The 19,452-nt window shown below is 28.9% G+C and overlaps 1 protein-coding gene across 1 annotated transcript in view; it reads left to right on the top strand.

Moving 5' to 3' along the window:
- The window catches only part of LOC107439698 (uncharacterized), a 296,584-nt gene that overhangs the window by 50,195 nt on the left and 226,937 nt on the right, over positions 1 to 19,452 (top strand). The window contains exons 26-31 of the mRNA XM_071184208.1: positions 5,089 to 5,139; positions 7,935 to 7,985; positions 9,078 to 9,156; positions 11,038 to 11,159; positions 13,771 to 13,866; positions 18,673 to 18,870. Of these exons, the coding sequence (XP_071040309.1) occupies positions 5,089 to 5,139; positions 7,935 to 7,985; positions 9,078 to 9,156; positions 11,038 to 11,159; positions 13,771 to 13,866; positions 18,673 to 18,870 (597 nt within the window). The remainder of the gene's footprint in view (positions 1 to 5,088; positions 5,140 to 7,934; positions 7,986 to 9,077; positions 9,157 to 11,037; positions 11,160 to 13,770; positions 13,867 to 18,672; positions 18,871 to 19,452) is intronic.

Here is a 19,452-nt window from a genome sequence, read left to right as displayed (position 1 = left end):
AAATCACTACAATGTAAAAAAAGTTAGTGTGTCTGAACACCAACAATGGTGCCAACTACTTTACACCAAAGTGGAGCTTCACTAAGTGTTCCACTACACTAAAACCGATAGTTCGTTGTGTAACAAACACTTGGAATATTATTTTATTCTGCTTGGTGTAAATAAGATTTGTCATTGAGTAGCAAAAAAAAAAAAAAAATTATAGTAAGATAAGATCAGTTAAACTACTTATACGATGAAATGTAAAGCATTAATTATAAATTTAAGATGCATTTATATTAAGTTGACCAGCGTCTCTTCAAAACCAAACAGATCTTCGAAAACTCACTGGTTTAGCTTTTTAATTTAATATTCTAAAAACATTTATACATCAGAGTTTTTCCGACTGAAATATTTTTTTAAAATAATTAAAAAAGCATGGACGTACGTTTTCGAAAGTTCTTTTAGAAATTTTGCTACCAATTTGCTGGGTTTTAGGAGGACACTGGTCAGCGTAACACATTCAATATTTATTATTATATTTCTAATATAATATATTTCTAATATAATATATTTCTAATNTTTGAAACATGAACCAAAACTATTTTTCAACTTTGGCAAACTTGAACACCATAAGATAAATTCTTAAACGAACTCTTAATTTCAAATCGCTGCAAATAATTTTCACATTATGAATTGTTCTTATAATATCATGTGGGTCAAAATTATATTTTCCACCTGATGCAACAAGGTAAGTTTCCTTATGGTTCTAAACTGTGTTTTTTCACACTACGCATTTTTTTAAAGATGAAATGTGAACGAAAATTTTTTTTTTTAGCTATCACACGCTTTGTTACAACAAAGCGATAAATTTAGAAATTATTACTTTCTTTTTAAAAAAGTAATTCTGAAGCTTTATGAATTTAGCATGAAATTTTACTTCTAGTGACGAATCAACAGCTTAACTCAATTTTGTAGACTAGGTTTTGCTTATCTATAGAGCTCATAAAGACATTAATTTTCAGTTTCTGGTTCAGGGGGAAGCGGTGGAAGTTCAAGCACACATCATCAACAAGGTAAGTTTCTTTATGTCTGTAAAATACGCTTTTTCATATAAAGCATTGAGCTGGCCAGGTGGGCGAACGGTTAGCGCGCCTGACTGCGAAGCCATTGGTTGCGGTTTCGAATCCCACTCTGGGCATGGATGCTTCTCTCTCTCTCTCTCTCTGTACTGTACTCTGTTGTGTGTGATGTGTGACTGTGGCCCACCCTATAAACGGGTTTGTGGCAGTGTGGCGCGGGCAATGCTGATCAACTCCGTGACTTTGGTTCACAGGTGCCCACTGGGTAACGCTAAATGAGTAACAATTCCAGAATCTTCATAGGCAAAGATTCAAATTCAGTGCCTGCCATAAGAAAAAAACATAAAGCATTGAACTATATAACGCGTTATGTTATAAAACATGAACCAAAATTATTTTTTCAGCTTTGGCAAACTTTAATGCTACAAGAAAAGATTTTTGATGTATGCTTTTTGAACTCTCATTATCAAAATTATATTTTTTATCTGATGAAACAAGGTTTCTTTATGCCTCTAAATTGCGCTTTCTTACGCTGCGCTTTTTTGCAATAAAATGTGAACCAATTCAACACATTGTAATAATTTAAAACAAGGCAATAAATTTGGAAATTATTACTTTCATTTTAAAAGTAATGCTTAACCTTTACAATTTAGAATAACATTTTACTTGTAGCGTGCGAATTAACAGCCTAACTCAACTTTGTAGCCTCAGTTTTGTTTATCTTTGAAATTCATAAGGACATTAATTTTCAGTTTCTGGTTCTGGAGGTAGCAATGGAAGCTCTAGTACTCATTATCAACAAGGTTAGTTTCTTTATGCCTGTAACATGAACCAAAGATATTTTTTTTCAACTTTTGCGAACTTTAATTGCAGCATGATAAGTTTTTTAACGTATGCCCGTTGAGGAACTCCATATCACATAGGTACGAACTAATATTCATATTATGTATTTTTTATAATATCTTTTTGGTCAAAATTATATATTCCGTTTGATGCAACAAGGTAAGTTTTTATTACGCTTCTAAACTGCTCTCATTTTTGTTATAATACATGAACCGAGTTTAACTATGACACGCTTTGCTACAACAAGATAGCTTCTTAATGTACGAAACTTTGTGAACTTAATATCAAAGCACTACACTGTAAAAAATTTTAGTGTATCTGAATACCAACAATAGTGCCAACTACTTTACTCCAAAGTGGGGCTACACTAAGTGTTCCACTACACTAAAATCGATAGTTCGTTGTGTAACAAACACTTAAAATATTATTTTATTCTGCTTGGTGTAAATAAGATTTGTTATTGAGTAGCACAAAAACTTATAATTACAGTAAGATAAAATCAGTTAAATTACTTATACGATTAAATGTAAAGCAAGAATTATAAATTTAAGATGCATTTATATTAAGTTGACCAGCGAGTTTTTAAAACCAAACAGATCTTTGAAAACTCACTGTTTTAGCTTTTCAATTTAATATTCTAAGAACAGAAATACCTCACAGAGGAGAGAGAATATTTTTAAAAATAATTAAAAAAGCATGGAAGTAAGTATTTGAAAGTTCTTTTAATAATTTTGCTACCAGTTTTTTAAGTTTTAGGAGGATCCTGATCAGCGTAACGCATTCAATATTTATTATTATATTTCTAATATATATTTCTAATATATATTTCTAATGTAATATATTTTTAATATAATATAATTCTAATATAATATACTTCTGATATAATCATAATACATGTATAATTAGTTTCTTAATTAAATATACACATGGCGTAGAGACAATATTAACATGAATTTAAATTAAGTTTAACAGACCCGAAGTAAATAGAATTTACAATAGACAAATTTATGTAAATATTCTTATGAAAATATAAATATATAAATACCTTTATTATACAACTACAATCATACGTGCCTTATATAACTATTTACGTGGTCAGTTTGTCAAATTAATCTGACGAGAAGATTGAAATTACTTGGCAAATTATCGACGAGGAGGTTGTAATTCTGTAGGCACAGCGGTCGATAGCTACGCCTAGAACTGAATTAGGCTTCGAACACCACCATCATAGATCGAAAATCTCTACCCCTTTAGAAAATCACATATTTAGAAATTATGTTGAATAATAATAATAAATAATTACACATTCATTATATGTAGCTGGAGTATTCTGACATTGATCACATCGTTTCTAATAAAAATGAAATTACATTTACCTTTAGTTTCCAAAATTTACGAAGCATTCAAAAATGACCAGAACACATCCTCCGGTTTGTAGACAATCTTAATTTTTTTTTCCAATGGCAGGCACTGAACTTTTAAGTTTTTCGCCAAAATATTGCCGAAGTATTACTCATTTAACGTTACCCAGTGGGCACCTGTAAACTTAAATCACGGAGGCGAGCAATATTAACCACGCCACACTGCCACAAATGCCCGTTTATAGGGTGGGCAACATTCACACTATAGAGAACAAACAGAGAGAAACATCCATGCTATGAGCGGGATTCGAACCCGCAGCCAATGACTCCGCAGTCAGGCACGGTAATCGCTCGACCATCTGGCTGGCATCTGATTATTCAATACATTTAATTTGCTGAAACTTTTATCAATTATTGGTGTTTAGTTTCAGCGACACCCTTTAAAGCGTGTATGAACACTCGATTTGGTATGATCTTGAAATTATGCAAATATTTAGAGTTTCTTAACACCAAATTCAGATAGGTATTACACCACAAGGTTTGCAGTGTACTAATTGATCTACACAGAATGCATTGTTTATTATAGTTGTTGGCTGAAAATTATTCCCCCCCCCCTGATGCAATATCGTAAAATTCCTAATAATTATTAACGCATTCTCTTATTCTGCAATACGCTAGCATAAAATCACCCCGTTGTAAAAATAAAATCTGTTAAAAACTAAGATTTCTACAATTTTCCCACAGAAAATTCCCATACTCTAAAACTACAGAAATATATAAAAAGAATCGCTACTACAACTTAAGTTAATTTTTTTGTTTATTTATTTTAAATGCATTTGATGATACGCTTCGTTAAGCTAAATAATTCGCCTTACTGCCAGTAGTTACAAGAAAGCAAAGCTCCGCAATAAAGTAAAAGTGCATGGTACTGGCTTCTAAGCACTTTTATGAAAAGTCTTACATCCTTGTCGCAATGGGGTCACTATCAAAAAAAAAAAAAAATGGAAATTGAATTCGACATGATTTTCACGTTTATATTCGAATTTTATTTTATTTAATAAATTAGTAATCAGGTTCTGGCAACATTAAAACTGCAACAAAAATTTTGTTTGCAGCTGAAACAAACACAATTTAAAAAAAACATAAATATCGTATTATATGCACCGAAGAGCCATTACATTATGACCACCCTGCTAATAACATGTAGGACTACCTTTAGCCCTCAAAGCTGCTAGCACCCGCCTTAGCATTGATTCCACAAAGTGCTGATAGGTAGTCTGAGGCATCTGGTACCAAGCGCTCACCAACTGGTCCTGCATTTCCCTCACATTGCGAGGGGTAGCGTGGCAGCACGAATTTAGTTTTCCAAGTTGGACCACAAATGCTCTATTGGATTAAGGTCATGTGAATTTGGGGGCCAAGACATGACTTGAAAGTCACTGAAATGTTCCTCGAACCAATCCATGACGATTCGACCCTTATGACATGGTGCATTATCCTGTTGGTAAACAACATCCCCTGCTGGAAAAACTGTTGCCATGAATGGGTGAACCTGGTCTGCAACTCTGCTCAAGTAGCTTACAGACGTCAGGGATTGTTCTATGAGGATTATGGGTCCTATTGTGCCCCATGAAAACATGTTCCTGGGCGAGAAACCATGAAAACATGGGCGAGTCCATTATTATAGATGGAGGGTGGTCATAATGTATTGGCTCTTCGGTGTATATTAGGTACTTTTACGGGGATCTAAGCTAGAAAGAGTTATAATTCATGTTATATAGTGAATAATTCGAAATTCATAAAATTATTCTATTTTACTCTAGTTTCTGGGTCAGGAGGAAGAGGAGGAAGTTCCAACAGTGACTACTCACGATGTAATTTTTATTTCTATATTTTTAGTTCTAATAATACAGTTGCTTGAAACTGGATTACATTGTAAACAAATGCCATTTTTCATGAAAAAAAAGTTTTTTTAATATATGAAGTATTTTTTAAAAATAATAATTAGCCACAAATTAAAGGTATACCTCAATGTTTCAGATTTTAGCCATTAAATGTTACTCAATTTTACTGAATCTGTAAGTTAAAACAACATAATTTGCAAATATAATTATGCCAAGTTTAGTTGTTGCTTCGATTTTGATACGAAAATTTATGATTTATTATTGTTGAACAACAAACCATTCATATCATTACGCAAAGCTTTTTTTCCCCTAGATCAATTACAAAAATCGATATTCACTTTTCAATTTTAATTATCCTTACCCTAATATTTCAAAAAGCAATTTTCTAGTTACCAAGTTTTGCAACTAGAAAATTATCTCTCATCTTTCAGTCAGAGAGAAGTTATTAGGATTTGTTTTTCTCTGTGATACACTAGTTACTGATATTTATAATAGTTAAATGCTAATTTTGTTTTTAATTACCATTCCTAAAGAGTCTGAAAATAGAAAAATTAATAAGCGGAACTTTTTAATTAGGAAATAACTGTAATATATTTCGCAAGCAATAATTACCTTTTTCAGTGCTTTTTTTTTAATATAGTATATTTATTTTTAATTTCAGTTTTATTAGATAGCGCTTTAAACAACTCCATTTTACATAGAACCACTTTTATAGTTGGATAAAAGTTTGCTTTTTTTTACTTTTGTTTTAATCAAGAAGACAGCAAATTTTATAAATAACCTTTATAATTAGTTACAATTGCTTTGATTTCTAATGATTAGTAGTTATAATCAACATAATTGCAATTGTGCAGCATGCTGTTTATAATCAGTGTTATAAATGTAATCGTTACCTAAAACTAATAACCTTTTACTTGCTAATGTCCCAAAAATGGAACATGGACTTGGAGTTTGAATTTTATGAGCATTTAAAATTCGAATAATATTATTCTTTATACATTTAAAATGCACATTCTGAAGTGATTGTTATATTTAGTTTAGTTCCGTTTCCATAATGATTTGATTTTTGATGAATTTTAGAAATTCGATACAATTTGTAAATCTTCATCCTGCTTGTAATATAATTTATGAAAAGTGTAATTTTTATAATGCGACTACAAATACTTACATGTTATTACAGGTCTATTAATATAACCTTCTATTAGTTATCAAATGTAAAATTTTATTTTGTATGGTGTAAGTTTAAACCAAATGTCCTATTTTTAGAACATTGGCGTTTCTTGTGTCCTATTTTTAAATTTCAAGTGGATTATGGAATTAAGTTGCGTACATTTCATTCATTTCTTACTATTACAGTTATTCACTGTAAATTGCGACGTTTGAATGGAAAAAAAGAGAAAGACTGAACGTGTTTAGGATCAAATTCTTTTGACATGCATTTGTGGTTAACAAAGTTAAAGTGACATAATGCTTGGAAAGCAATGCAAGATATGCTCTCTTTCATACTCAATTTTTTTCTTCTCTTTTGTGATAAGTTGATGACTTTCAGAGGCTTGTAATACTTTTTGAGTTATTTGACAATGATAGAGTTGAAATCTAACATTCAGGGTGTTTATAAACGTGTTCTTAACAGTGATATTTAATGGATTCTTGATTATGATAGTTTTACTTCCTGATTCTTGTGTCTTATTTTACTTCCGTGGTGAATTTGTTGTGATCACTTAAGTTGAAGAAAACCATGTACTTTTTTTTAATTTGCCTAATTTACAAAGCACTATGTATGCACGAAACAGGTTATGCACTAAATGATGCATAACGATACAGCAGCCAGTGATCTTGTTAGAAACATTTTCGGGTTAAGTTTTGGAAGTTCTAGATCTTTTTCTGCTAGAGTTTTTTCATCAAGCGTTATTACCATCCTATGTAGATAGAATATTGTTCTTTAAAATATAAAGAGGTTGAAGTAGAAAATCAAATCTTAGAGTCAAGTGCAAAAAGAAAAATAATAAGTAAATAAATAAAATACAAAATAACAAAAAAGCGAAAGCCTAATTAGAAAATCCAATTAGAAAGCGAAATTCAATGAGCCAACAGCATTGAAAAAAGCGAAAACAATTTCTTAAAAATGTCACGAACATATGAATTGTGCTCCTCTTTGTGTATTTTAAAAACTATTCCTGGAGAATATGTAAAATTTCTCGTCAGTACACAATAATTTTATGCATTAAAAAAGTTTTAACTAGAAATATATTTCTTAAAACAATATTTTACATTTTTATCATCACCGGAAAAAAAACATTTTTATCACCGCCTCTGTCAGACGCAAAAATCTGAAATTTGATGTTTAATGTATTTACAAAATGAAACTTAAAAGGAACACTAAAACAAACTATTGCAAACTAAGTACAAACTTAAAACAAATCATAAATACATACCCAAAAAATATAAATGTATTTGTAAACTGTTAATAATTAAATACATTTTTCTTAACACTATCCATTCTTCTTTACATAAGCCAAAACTTGTAATATTTTCTCAAGTGTTTCTATAGTATTGTTTCTAGATAGATGTTTTTCAATTTTCGGATATTTACAGGAGATAACATTGAATAACTAAACATGTTATTGCCTAATGTTTTTCTCTTAAAAAGCTCTAAAACACTTTGAAAATAAATAAAAGCTGAAAATGTGGTCCATCATTATATAGTCTCAAGTTCTTTAGTTTGAATAGAATTTTATTTTTGTTCTAACAAATGATATTTCTAGTTGCAGGAGGAGGTGGTGGTAGTGGAAGTCGCAGTAGTTATGACGAGCAAAGTAAGTTTTAGAATTACTTAAGAAATTTCTCTGACAAATTTAAACATAAATTTATATCAAACTTAATTTTAACCATGTTGAAATACATACTGACTAAATTGCTAATATTGCATTGCGTGCACTTATTTTACAGATGATTATTACTATTTTCTTTTATTTTGGGGGGATTTGATTAAAAATTAGCTTTTATTTGATTACATTTTAGCATGGTAAATAACACTTACTTGATTGAGACTTAAATAAGATTTAATTTTAAGAAAAGGCTATTTTGGTATAAAAACGGTAATTTACAAATCGTTATTAAGAAGGAAGTCGCCAGAATATATCATTAGCTAAAAATAAATTCAAAAAGCAGATCGAAATATGAGAATATTGTTTACAAATGTGAGTAATTTAGAGATGTTGAGTAGAATTGTTACCATCAATATTTTAAAAATAAAATTCGTTTGTTTTAAACAAACTTCTGAGATCGCAGTTTTTAAGTTTAAACAAAGTTTAAATAAATGCATGCGTCGTTAACATTTCAAAATTTATAAGATGTATAGTTTTGTGAATATTTAGAATTTTATCAGTCATCTTTTAGCAAAATATCCGCTGAGCTACCTTGAAATACGTAACTAAATTATAGTGTTTGAAGATTATATCAGAGTGGGGAATGTTTAGTTGATAAGTATGTTAGATGAAAAGTAGAATAATGGGTGTCAAATCTCATTTTACCCGAACTGATTTTCGCGCTCTGCTGAAAATAGTTCATATTAATACCGTTACATTTTAATTAAGTTTAACGCATTTAACATAGTGTTTCCTGATAAAATTTACCAAAATTAGCCATTATGTGGTTATTTCTTGGAAGTGCTACACCAGGACGACCTTTAATTCATTAAATGAAGACTGTACTAAATATAACTTTGTGAATATTCTTGTGTAAAATGACTTTCTCTTTGAAGGTCTCTCTTGCTTTCATTACATGCTTGTCTGAAATTGAATGAAAATAGCTAACAATCAATACTTGAGAAGTTGATATAATGTTCTCATTAATAAAAATTTTTGACCAAACTCAAATTTTTCTGAAATTATTTTAAATTTATTTAGACAAAATTCAAGAGATGTGTGTGGAACCAGCAGAGCCGAAGAATGGCGTGATTTATTGCACAAAATACAATGGCCAAAGGTACATGTAATAATGTCTTATTTGCAAATCAAAAAAATAGCATTGTTCAAGGAAAGCTGTCTTTATATATTATTGATATTTAGCTAATCCAGATATTTATCTAATGTTTGCTTTTATCAAATCTTAGTTTTTATTAAAGCATGATTTTTTCTAATCTGTATTATGATCTAACCTTTTTCTTTATATAATCTGCATTATTTAGTCTGTATCTTTGCATATTACATGTCTTTACCTAATCATTTTTATTATTTAATTTAACTTTATCTAATTTATGTTTTTACCTAATCTGTATCTTTATCTGTTTTCTTTCTTTCTCAAATCTTTATATTTATTTTTCATGATCTTCGTCTAAACGAATAAGTAAGAAAAATAAATAACAGAAATAAAGTATAAATAGAAGAAAACACAAAACAAACAAGTTGCTACAAGTAAAAAAGTGGTTTAACCCAATGAGGGAAGAACAAACTTAAACAAGATAACTAAATAAAAGGAAGGTAGATAAGAACTAGGCGTGGATGGTTTAAGTGCAAAGTCAGGTTTAAAAGATGCAGAAATTAAAATAAATTTTCAAACAAAAGAAAAAAATGATGTTCTGAAAATATCGCTAGCTAAATTTTTAAAATTTTTCAAAACATAAAATTATTTCCNATTTAAATAGCTGAGATTTTATTGCATTATAAAGAAAAGTTATTGAAACTAAATACAACTAAATAAACAACAGCAACTAAAACAAATAACAACAACAACAACTACTAATAACAATAACTAAATAAACAACAACTAAATTCCATTCGTTTAGTATTGCGTCATATGTTGTTCCTACTAAATCGAAGTAGTTGTGTTTTTTTCATATTATACCCAATTGTAGAAGAAAGTAAAAAATACCTTATACCTGTTTGAAAGTAAAAAATATTACCCTATTAAATTATGTGTGCATCAAAACAAATTAAAAAAATATTTATAGAATAACAATACTTTTATGACTTTTATTATTTTTATGCTAGTCAGAACCAAAACAATGTGGAAATGAATGCGGGAAAACTGGATCCTACCACGTGATTTCCCGGCCAATAAAAATGTAGCGTTAAACGTTTAACCCAACCTTGTTGGAAGTCGCATAAGAAGTATAAGAGAAATTGTTTATAACAATGGCCTAAATAGTCAGCAAAAAAAAATAAAAGAATCCAAACAATTTAAGTTAGTAATAACTTTAAACAAAAGGTGAATTTTGAAGCAAAATTCTCGTTAAGTGCGCAAATAAAAACTGCTCTTTCATCGAATCAAATTTTAACTCCGTATTTGCATTTCCACGGTCTAAAGATCGAATAAACATGGTATAGTTGTCCAGCAAGTTGAACAACTAATAATTCTCAAACTATTTGTCGAATTTACATCTTTTTATTCGGTCGTACTGCCTGCGTATTTTTCTACAACCCATAGTAGTTTCAAATTTTTTAAATCTTACAGCTTCAACTTAACAAAAAAAATTTAATAGTGCAAAAAAATCGCGAATATACTATTATTAAGTTATTGCAGCTAAAATTGAAATTGGAATATGGAGAAAAACTCTGTGTTAAGATCTTTAACAAGTATTGTCCTTTCATTATGTTAAATTTCCACTCTGTTAATGCATTCTTGTGGCCTGGAGAGTGGCCCATATGGTATTTTTTGCGTCAAGTTTGAAAATTAATAATTCTCGAACAAATTATTGAATATTTTTTAATATCTTATAGTTATAGTTTTGGAGCAAAAAGAAAAAATGCAACGTTAAACTGAACATTTAAAAAAGTGATGGCAGCGTCGGCTGCCTTGTCGATATTTTAATATAGAAAAAGTTTTATCCTTAAATCTTGCCAAAATTAATGTTTTATTCTTTTACAGAACTTGTCAAGTCACGTGTAATCCTGGCTACGAGTTCGCAGACAGATCACGCCAGATAAATATTAATTGCTTTGAACGTGATGGTCGTTGGTTATCAAAAGAGGATTTTGGCGACTGCCAGCGTGAGTAGCATTTTGTTTTGAGTATTGCTGTTCCACTTTTTGAAGTTATACATTTGTAAAATAAATTATGTTGTTAAAAAAATGATTTTATTTTACAAAAACAAACGCAAAAGTTAAGAGATAATTCGTTGGAAAAATTTACTTATGAGTCTTGTGTCAAACCAAAACAAAAAGTAATTTCATCGGAAAAAATTTATAAAAAAATTTATAATTTTCCTGACTTTTTTAGTCCTCAGTTTTATCGAAATTCACATCACTGAATAAGAAATTTATTTCTAATTTGTTAATAAAAAAAATTGAGAAAAATTAATACAATAATAAACTGTCAATCCCTTAAAAAATATAAGTTAACTCATGAAAATTCAAAACAGATAAGTTAAAATGTACAATTTCAAAAAATGAGATAGTCGGAAATTTACCAAAGATGTTTTAATTAAATTAAATAAAAATACCTAGAAAAACTGAAACAAACTTTAATCCTTCAATGTCTTAACAATGAAGCAAAAAAAAATACAGATATTTAAAAGAGAAAAAAAATACCTTCATTAAGTTATTTTAAGCGTTAGTTATTCAATAACTTATAGGAAGAAAACACGTTTGAAAAATATAGCTCTCGAAAAGAGTGCGGGAATTTTTTTAGTTATTCTATTCCAGTTTATGAATAAAAATAAAATAAAACAAACATTAATTTTATCGCTAAATACATAAATTCTTCATTTATTTTTGAATAGTGTAATTAGAAAGTCTATAAAGCTCTTTCAGTAAATTTTTTCTATCAAAGATTTTTTTATATCTAATAATAGAACTTAGTCAGTGGCGTTTTTTTAATGAATAAGCACCGGCATCACTGTGTGCTGAATGTTAACATTTAGCGGTGAAAGTCAGAAATAATGATATTTAGCAAATATATAAGACGCATTCTAAAAGCATCTTTAGTAATTCTGACATTCACTTATTTCGGTCTTTGATGGATTCGCAGTCATCAACACATTGCCTCCCAGTCATTAGAGAATGAAAAGAAAAATGAAAATTATTAAATAAAATCAACCTTGGAAAAAAATAAAAACAGAAGAATGTAAAAATTCTGTATAAAGAATAAATTATTAATAAAACATTTTCGGTACAAAATTAGAAATAAAAGATAAGACAGTGTAAGAATAATGTTTTATGAATAAAATGCACCCTTTCTTTACTAAGAAATTATTTCTAACTTAATTATATTAGTTTAATTTTTCGATGAAATTATATTTTCAAAAATTTAATTCTTTGTAATATAGTTTTATAATTGGTTGAATCTACCTACTAATTTGAAGATTGCTTCATAGCAATAATTTCTCTATAAATCGAAAAATAAATATAATTACGATAATTTTAGCTTTACAGAAAAAAATTGCTTCAGAAAAAATCTTATTTTAACCTTTAAGAGTACTTTGAGTAATGCACTGTTTATCTGGGTAATTTTGGAACTGAAAAAATTTAGGTATTTTAATGGATCATCCTAGATAATCTGTATATTACCTAGATAATCAGTAGAATTACTGATCATTTCGCCTCTAAACAATAATATTGATACTGTAGACCATATCATCATGAATCATGTAATAATGATCATGTTATAATGGACAAGAAGGATTAGTTTACACCATAAGGAAGCGAACATCGCATCATTTGCAACGAATTATCCAGTACAACACGCTATGTCAGGATCGAGCGAATAGTGATGTTTTGTAGATATTTTTATTGTTATGAATTTAATTTAATCACTAAGGGGACAACTAAATTCCTCTAGCATTTTATTCTTACTTTCTAGAGGGTTAGGTATTTCCGATTCGTCGATATTTTTATGATGAGTTTGCTATTGAGTGTGTGTGTGTCATTTTGAGGTCTATTCTTCTCACAGATTTGAGCATTTTGGGCTGCTCAAGATATTCCTGTCAGGCGTATGCTGAACTTTATTTCAGCTATAAATCTTTTTGGTTAATCATGATTTTGGGTTTGGATACAATAAACCTCTGGTCGATGTGCCTGCTCTTTGGAGCTGCCCAACCTATAAGACTAAGTCTAAGCTATTAATAGTCATGTAATACGTTCAAGTTGGCATCAGTAGTGTTCATCGGGCTCAAAAAATATAATATTGATTTTTAAGAACAGTCAGATTTCCAATCACATCTCAATTGAATCCGATCTCTAATAACATCTCTGAAAAATCACTTTATTTGAACACAATTGAAACTTAGAGGTGCATGTCGGTACAGTGAGCTTAATTTCGAAATCAGTATGAACGCAATCTGGTTGATTTGAGCTATCAGATCCACATACAGTGACTTAACCTGAAAAAGACGCAATTGCAAAATTTTGTCGACTCACTGTTATACTAAATCCAGTTGGTTATCAAGTTCATAATTGAAGTTACATGATATTTAATGAATCTTTTCAAAGTATTCTTCGATCTTAATTATTAAAAATCAAAATTACATATTATGACCAAATATACGAAGGCATTAAATGGCAATGAATCAAGTGATTTGGCACGTCTAATTTTGAAATTGACTACGAGCGTTTGATTTTCATGAAATTAAAATGTTATGTAACAAATGTTTTGTGTTTTCAGTGCTTTGTCATCCACCATGTGAACATGGAGGCACTTGTGAAATGCATAATCAATGTTCTTGCACTGACGAGTATCGAGGAAACCGATGCCAATATGGTAATATTTAATTAGACTGATTTAAATATAGCACTTTTTAAAAGCATATTTAGGTTATTTTGATTTTAATTTCAACGATTTTCAATTTCGAAGATCGTTTATATAGAAAGCGGGGTTTCACGTAAGGTGTCCTTAGTCATACTGGACATTTCTTCTCCTGTAAAATCGAATAAAGGGGAAGTTAATAATTTTATTTTATTTAATAACCATCTTTGAACAGCTGGCCCACTTTGTGGGTTTACCACTACTAATGTTCAACTACGTAGCCTTGTAATTTTGAGCCCAATCCAGATGACAAAGGAACTCCTGTATCAAGTATCGGGTGAAATTTTCTTTCGTGAAGGGCTTTTGATGGAACTAACCCGAATTTGCCTTACATGGAGAAAAAGACCATAAGAACCACCACGATTAGCTTGATTGTTAGGGGATTCTAACCCATAATCCATCTACCACTGAGGATATTTTTAGGCAGCACTGTCGTAGGTGCAAGCCAGATGTAGAATTCGTATCTACCAGCCTTCATCGGGATTCGAACCCAGTCACCTCATTAGAAGACGAACGCTCTATCCCCTGAGAATAAACTAATTACCTAACATTGTTTAGAGATTATTACCAACTAAGTGCATCAAAAAGTTGAGTTAACTTTCTGACGCAGATGGAAAAATAGTGTACTTTTATCTTTTTTTTGACATAGTGTACTTTTAGTGTACTTTAATCTATTTATCTATTTTTTTAAAAAAAATATCAACAGATATTTTTTTAATTATAAAAAAGTTATAATAGTTACTAAAAAATATTTTAGATTATCGGAATTACATTTGTACTAAAATATGTAATCGAACAAAATCAGTTTGAATTTTTTTTTCATTCATATTCAAAAATTTATCAATAATTTAATTTGTACTTTAAAGAAATTTTAATGATGAATAACTTCTCTTATATCTAAGTTACTGCAATAAGTGCAAATTTGAAAAACTATTGCTTGGAAATGAACTGCTTTTAGAAGATATTTCTTTTAACCCAGAAAAAGACATTTTTGTTCTATACTGTATTTCATAAGCTAAAATAATTGCAAAATGCTGAAAAATATGTTTAATAGAAATTCAGCGTCAAAGGGGTAAAGTTAAAACTGCCTTAAATTGGAATTGTGAACGTACAACTGAAATAAAAAAGAAAACTATCGAACTTTTTTATTAAATTTAAATCCGATGATCAAATTTTTAAACATTTTTTCAATTGCTACATTTTATAACTGCAAACTTCCTATATAATGCACACTTTCTTGAACTTCGCACCATTATTAATACTGTAAGACTTGAATTTTAATCTTAAATTTCGATTTATAAACTTCTTTACTTTTGCTTTAAATCAGAAGTTTATATTTAAAGGAAAAGCATTCCTTAATCCTTCTTAAAAATAATATTTATAATATTCTTGTGTCGGATAAGTTTCGAGAAAGTAAATTTAGAACCTTAAAAGCACTTCAGAATGTGTAGCTGATACATTGTTTAATTTTTAGCAAGACAGCAATTTCAAAAAGCTGTCATTTTCATAATAAATGTTTGATGGTTTATAAAAGCTACGTAATTGGCTGTTAATGACGCAAATGACATAGTGGAGGATAAAAGCAGTCTTCTAATTTTACAAGATTTTCGGATTAAATTCTTATATTTAATTGCTTTAGCTAAGAAATATAATCCGCGTAACGTTATGGAAATGTTTCAACATAAAAATTAGCTCTTGTTATAAACACTAGGTGATTGAAACTGATGATAACATTTAATAAAAGCTTCCTCCTTATTACTGTTTTTAAATTTTTGAGTTCTTTGAAAGTTTGTAAACACTATGTATTTAAAAAAAAACGTAAACGCTATTAAAACGTAAATTTTATACATTTAAAAAATATTGTTAAATATTTTTTAACGTGTTAGAATGTTATTATTATTAAAACAATATTAAAGCTATAAATTATTATTAAAACTATAAATTATTATTGCAACAATAAACTATTAATTAAACTATTATTAAAACTATAAAAGTAAAAGTACGTTAAAAATGATTATTTTTCATAAAAAAAGTTTATTCAGTAAAGTTTTGAAAAAGTATTTAAATGTAATTAAAATATCCTGCTTTATGCATTTAATTACAACCCCTGCCTTTAAATTTCCTTTAAAAAGTCAATGCAAATGTGATTTCGAGCATAAAAGTGTCAAAACTGATGCATGCTTTAAAAATAATTTTAAATGCTTTTAAAATAATGCTTTCAAAAATAATTTTAATAGCATCCCCTGTCGCTTAATTCCTTTCAAAGTCTTGGTTTATGTTGTATAAATCTTTGATTTTAAATCTAGTATTAAAGTAGATATTATTCATAATAAAGTAATTCGTTTATTCACAAGTTTGCGTGAAGATTTTTATTTAAAAGAAAGGGAGTTCTGAAATCATGTTAGAGTAAATTTAAGTTTACTCACAATTATAATTTTAACTACAGGTACAACGAAGTTCATTTAACTCATGATCATAATATTTGGAATATATTTCTTGCTTATTATGATTATTGATTTGTTGAAATATGATATTGAAGTTAGATGAAATTCGTGTCGTAAATAACCCATTATTCATTCGTTTTGCTTTTTATCTGAAAAAACGATTATACTTTAAACAAAATTTATATCAGAATCAAAATAAACTTTTTAACTATGAAATAGCATATTTGTTAATATGTAGATTGTGACAATGTTTAAAGTAGATCCACTTTAAAAACAAGAAATTATTTTATAAGGTTAACTTTTATAATTTCATTTAAAATAATTTTAATTACAATTTTATTTTAGTTTTTTTTTATTAAATTTTGTTTTTAGACAAACTGCTAAGCACTTACAACTGCTAGGCACAAAGTAAATTAAAAAGTGGAAGATCAATGAAGATATTCATTATTGGCATCTATATGAAATGAGCAATGTCAAAAGTCAAGCCAATTAAGCCTACCCCACGGTACCTAATGTTGAAATTCTAAATTACTTGGAAAAAGTAGAAAATCTTTATAAGTCGCTAAATTATTCAAGCAACCCAATTATGTTCGATTAATGTTTATGTGAGAGACATTGAAGAAACAATGCTTTTAATATTCGCTTATCAAGTCAATGAATAATAATAATTGGTTGTAGTACACTGTACAGTGCACAAAATAAAAAAAATGTACCACTTCTTATAACTTTTGATCTAATAATCAGATCTTCACGTTCTAGGACTTATTCTTAATGGTTCAAGGAGAGCATCTCAAATATGCTAATTAACTAATTCAGACGATATTTTAAATTATAAAATCAAACACAAAAGGATTCTTCTTTCTGAATAAACATATCTTTTGTTGAGGGATTTGGATTTTTGACCCCCAATATATAGGGCGTAGCCTCCATCTGGGGTATATGATCCCAATAGTTTAGTCAAGAGATCGGTTCAAAGTGTGGACCCCTTTATTTTAACTTTACTTTTTTGCGTTTTTTCCCATAACTCGAAAATTTTTTAAGTGAATTGAAAACTCTTTACACCCACTTGTAAAATTCCTGTATCCCAAGATAATTCCATGCAAAAAATAACTTTTAATAATATTTATTGTTTTTTATTATTTAATTGAACATTAGTCGAAAAAATTTTAAATCGTAAACTTTGAAATTTTTTACATAATTTTAAAGAATGTAATTTTACATGGCAAAATACAAAATTTGAGCGATATCAGTCANGTTCCCAAATGGTGTTCTGGAGAATCCTTGGGTTCTATTGCAAAGTGAAAGGGGTTCCATGACTTAATATTTCTTTTAAACCGATTTTCTTAACATTTTAGAAACCTGCAATTACATTTATATCCACCTAGTAATGCTATTATTTACTTAATACTTTGCTTTTATGAAATTATTTGAAGTAAAGTGCCAAGGAGAAATAATGTATCTTTCTTGTAATATTGAAGAAATTATGAAAAAGACAGGATTAAAAAAATTGCAATAGCTTTTTTCATTGCTCTTCAAATCAAAATAAAATAACTTTGTTAAATATTTAGCATATAACTAATTTTTTAACATTAGTCAAGTATACAATACAGGGTTCTGTTTAGAAGAAATTTGGGTCCATTAATGGACCCTTCACAAAATATCTTTTCATAAAAACGGACCCTTCACAAAATATTTTAACTTAAAAACGGACCCTTCACAAATTAATTTATCTTTTAATCGGACCCTTCACAAATTTGTTTATCTTCATTATTGTTTTGTTAATCGAATAAAACCTTCCCAAGAAGGGGGGTGGGGTGGAAAGACGTGTAACAAATTAAATTTTGTCTTTGACAGACGTTTCTTCCTTTATTCGTCCGAAATGAATATTCTGCGTTCGGCAGTATAGGCTAAATACAAAATATTTGTATGTTGCATTGCTAATTTAGTATCTGCAATTGCTGTTTATTTTTCAAAATTAATTTTTTTTTAATTACAATTTGACAGTGTTGAGCATAATCTTGCATGTCTTTACAATTTAAAAACTCCTTGAAGAAGCTTTTTTGCAATAACAGACCCTATTTGCACAAATTCATAAAAGCGGACCCTGGTTGAAGGAATGTGACTTACTCGTAATTTTAGAATATGAAATAAACGTTAATTTTTTCACAATTTTACAAAAACGGACCTTTCACACAATGTCTGGACAGACCCCTGGAAATTCCATTTACCATTGTTACATTATTACAGTTATATTATTATTGTTATACGTATTATACTATTATAGAAATTCCTGCAGTTGAAAAGTTCTTGTTTTTAGCCATTTCTCTCTGTGATTCACACCAATTCTTCACCGGTAATGTCATCGCCGAATGTTCACATGAACCTGATTACAGTGAATGTCACGTGAGTTGTCCTCCAGGATCAACCTTTGATCCTCCTTCTTCCCCTCTCTACAGATGCACAGTTAATGGATTGTGGAACCCCCCAACTGCGCCAAGATGTGCCAAGGAATTGGGTAACTAACATTTCAGAATCAATATTCTCCATCGACTTCATAGAGTATAAATACAGTAAAGATATTATAATTTACCTACTTGAACAAATTTCAATTCTTAGACGTTAGAATATGTATTTACTTTTTGTTATGTAGAATAGTTATATTCTTTTAGAAGTTTTTGAAAATCTTTATTTTAATGTTTATAAAACACTTCTGTGCTGTTGTAACAGTTAATGTATTTTTTAATAGTTATTTAAAAACATAAATTTTAAGTTGTTTCTAACAAAGGGACTTGTAGCTTACTAAGTTTACAAATAATTTGAGGACATCTAACTGCCATATAAGGTTTTGAAAGCGTTACCTCTTAACTAAAAACATTATCATTTTTTAAAATTATATTAGAAATATCTTTCTGCTAGTTTTTTATTTATTTATTTTTTTTTTGCTTTACTTGTATTTTTATCCTGGTAAGTAAAGTATGTATAAACTATTAATGATAGATTTTTAAACCTTTCATTTATATGTTAAAACATATAAATTTAAAATTGTTTTACATTATCAATCTTTCAATTTTCAGTGAGATTTGACACTCAATCATCA

The sequence above is a fragment of the Parasteatoda tepidariorum genome, chromosome 8 (genome assembly GCF_043381705.1).
Source record: "Parasteatoda tepidariorum isolate YZ-2023 chromosome 8, CAS_Ptep_4.0, whole genome shotgun sequence".
NCBI lineage: Eukaryota > Metazoa > Arthropoda > Arachnida > Araneae > Theridiidae > Parasteatoda > Parasteatoda tepidariorum.
The sequence above is the reverse complement of the archived record's forward strand: the minus strand, read 5'-3'. Positions and strand labels throughout refer to the sequence as shown.